The following is a 2,910-nucleotide window of genomic DNA, read 5'->3' as shown; positions in this document are numbered from 1 at the left end:
TGCGCAAATCCAATTTTCGACTAAAAAACGACTCAAAACTGGTGGTAGGGAGTATATGTTTTATCGCCTACAGCTTACATTTTTCATCTAACCGAAAAAACAAACATTTCTTGCACAATTGCATGTCCACCAGCAACTATCGAGCACAATGTATACCTGCCACTATGCACCATTTTGGAGCCTATTTGTTTACAAATATGCTGACCTCTTTTGGTGTCGCATATGTGACCTAAGGTCACAAAGGAACTAATAAATATATTAAAAAAATAACTATATGAAGGTTTATGATTGATTGGTTGATATTTTAATTTCCACAGTGAAGATTGGTATGGAATGTTGTATTCTTGGGCAGATAATAAGAAGCGTTCAACTTTGATGATGTCGTTGTTTGAACCCGGAGACAATGCATTGCCGTGGCTTGGCAAGTTTAAGAGATTGGGCCCTGCTGGAAGTAAGGTTTAATAATTAATAACTAGTGATGAATTCTATGGATGAAGTAGAATACAGAAATGAAGTGATGATGAAAAGGATGACAGTTGACTAGAATGGTGGTGATGTTTTTGATCTTTTAATTCAATTCAAAATTATTGAGCTACAGATGGTATTGAAGACTGTGGTTAAGATATTTGCCTTCCAATTTCAGGGTTCTGGTTTCAAATCCTGTAACAGTGCAGGACTTTTTCTTGCAACTAAAAAACATTTCCACTCCCTAAGCCTTGTTATTAGACTTCTCTGATAAGGATCACGTTATTTCACTTATTTAAGAGGGCCCCTGAATATCAGCTGACCAACTAAGATTTGCTGGAAGGGTTACCCTCTATAAATATAGTTTTTTTTTTTAAATAAATTAAAAATCTACATATCAAATCACATAGAAATCAAGATGTTTATCATCATAACATTTTACAGTCATGAAATGTCAAGTTACAGTAGATGATTTGAGGGAAAATTTTTAGTGTTAAAAAATAATGATATAATACAACCAGGGAACAATTTCACTGTTCCCTGAGATTATAATATAGCAATAATAATTATTTTCTGAAATTACTTTTTCACTTTCATTATAGGTTTACCAATTGATCCATATGGGGAAGATGATAGCAAGACACCATTCCCATTGACTCCGGGCATAAAGAAAAGCTATGGTACAAATCCAGTGGTGTGGATCAAGCCAAGCGGTCTGCAGGCTGATGTCCAGAAAGTTCTACGCTATGCGAGGAAGCTGCCAGAAAAAACACAGATTTTCTATAAAGTAAGATGTTTGCCTTCCAAACCCAGAATTTTTTTTCCAGATCCTATCAACAATTTGAATATAGAGCACTATTAAAAGATTTGTTCTGCTGGAAAGACTTCCTGTGTTAAATATAGTGCAAGAGTAAACACTCTAAAATATCTATTATACTGAAGTGGCTTCCTGTTTGATTAAATCTAGTACAAGAATTATTTTTTTTTCACCATAAGCATACAGGTTTGTAAATTCAACCCCCCCCCCCCAAAAAAAAAGTGATGCAAACCATAGTGATGCCATATTTCAAACTAAATTTCAAAATCATGGTGACCGAAGGGAAACAACATTAATTTTTTTTTTCTACTATCCATATACATAGAAAATACCAAAATTCAATTGAGTATACCAGAAAGCAAAACATAAGGTAATCACTCCATAGAGTGTATACCTCTGCCCTGTGACTGAATACCGAACAATATGCTGCAGTCCATGTATGATGGGCAATTTCATTATTTTCTTTTATGCTCGAGGGTAAAAAAAGAGATTTCTGTAACATTGACCTTTGACATTTTCTTCCCAAAATTAAGTCATCCCTTAAATCATTATATACCATTCCACTAAATTTGATGATGATCCATTTCTTAGTTTTTGCGTAATCTTGCTAACAGACAGAACAGAAAGACAGACATTGGCGAAACCTCCTTTGGCCAAGGTAATAAAATACAAATCACTCGGAATAAAGTGTTTTGGAGGATTATGTGGAGGTCTAAAGACAACCATCAAGGACTGAAAATAACGAAATCAAGGATTTGAAGAGATTGTGCCACAAAAGGAAATTTTACATGCTGATAAAGAACTAAAATTGACAAGATTAAAATTACACTAATAGATATTCAGAAGAACTGACATAATAAATCAGTAATTATTGATAACAAGATCTTTTTATCATTAAAATAAAGCAGAGGATGCTATTAAAATGACTTGCATATATCCATTTTCCCCATAGGAGTTAAACAGACTACGTAAGGCTGCTCTTTCTTTCGGAATGATCGAGTTACTACAGGGATTATCTCGAATCATGGACCGTGAATGTCAGATGCTGCCTGGCACCGCGCATCCCGATGCTGCACTTCAGCTTACCCACGCATCAAAGGCACTTAGAATGGCTATCGATAGGGGGATTTCATACGAGATTGTTCCCCTCTCTACAAACTTTGCCAAAAATACTTAAGAAAATAGACTGAAAAAATATGTTGGATGGAAATTGCTCATACAAGTTGAACACCTCATTTACGACATTTATCGTATTACCAGGCTTGTGATGAAATGGTGTTTATTTGAAGTATCTAGCCTCATGCCAGATTATTCACTTTTCCTATTGTCCATCCGAGACTAGTGATTGGCTACTTGCTGATACTGTTACATATTTTACCTCTAATTGGTATTTAACATCAGTTCTGAATTACTGAACGCTCCTTGTTTCTAAAGAGCGTTCAGTAATTCAGAATCATGAATTAATCCAAAACCTGTGTAATTTACTGTCAGTCGTTAAATAAACATGCTTGTATATTTGTAGTACTTGTGCAATCTGTTAGGCCTATAGAATATGCTAATTATGGATAAGTAAATAATGTTGTATTTAGGAATAAATGCACTGGAGTTGGCAGTATTTTTTTTTTATA

General features: G+C 34.6%; 1 protein-coding gene across 1 annotated transcript; it reads left to right on the top strand.

The window, feature by feature from the left end:
- Nucleotides 1-317: 317 nt before the first annotated feature.
- On the top strand, nt 318-2,836 carry LOC117113948 (integrator complex subunit 14-like; the record flags this gene model as incomplete). Its single annotated transcript, XM_033257460.1, has 3 exons — nt 318-451; nt 1,068-1,252; nt 2,235-2,836. Coding segments are annotated over 3 exons (544 nt in total), but the record flags the coding sequence as incomplete, so codon positions are not given.
- Nucleotides 2,837-2,910: the final 74 nt, after the last annotated feature.

The sequence above is a fragment of the Anneissia japonica genome, unplaced genomic scaffold, assembly GCF_011630105.1.
Source record: "Anneissia japonica isolate Jap-2015-1 unplaced genomic scaffold, ASM1163010v1 scaffold143493_len3512_cov178, whole genome shotgun sequence".
NCBI lineage: Eukaryota > Metazoa > Echinodermata > Crinoidea > Comatulida > Comatulidae > Anneissia > Anneissia japonica.
This window is presented reverse-complemented; position numbering and strand designations above follow the sequence as displayed.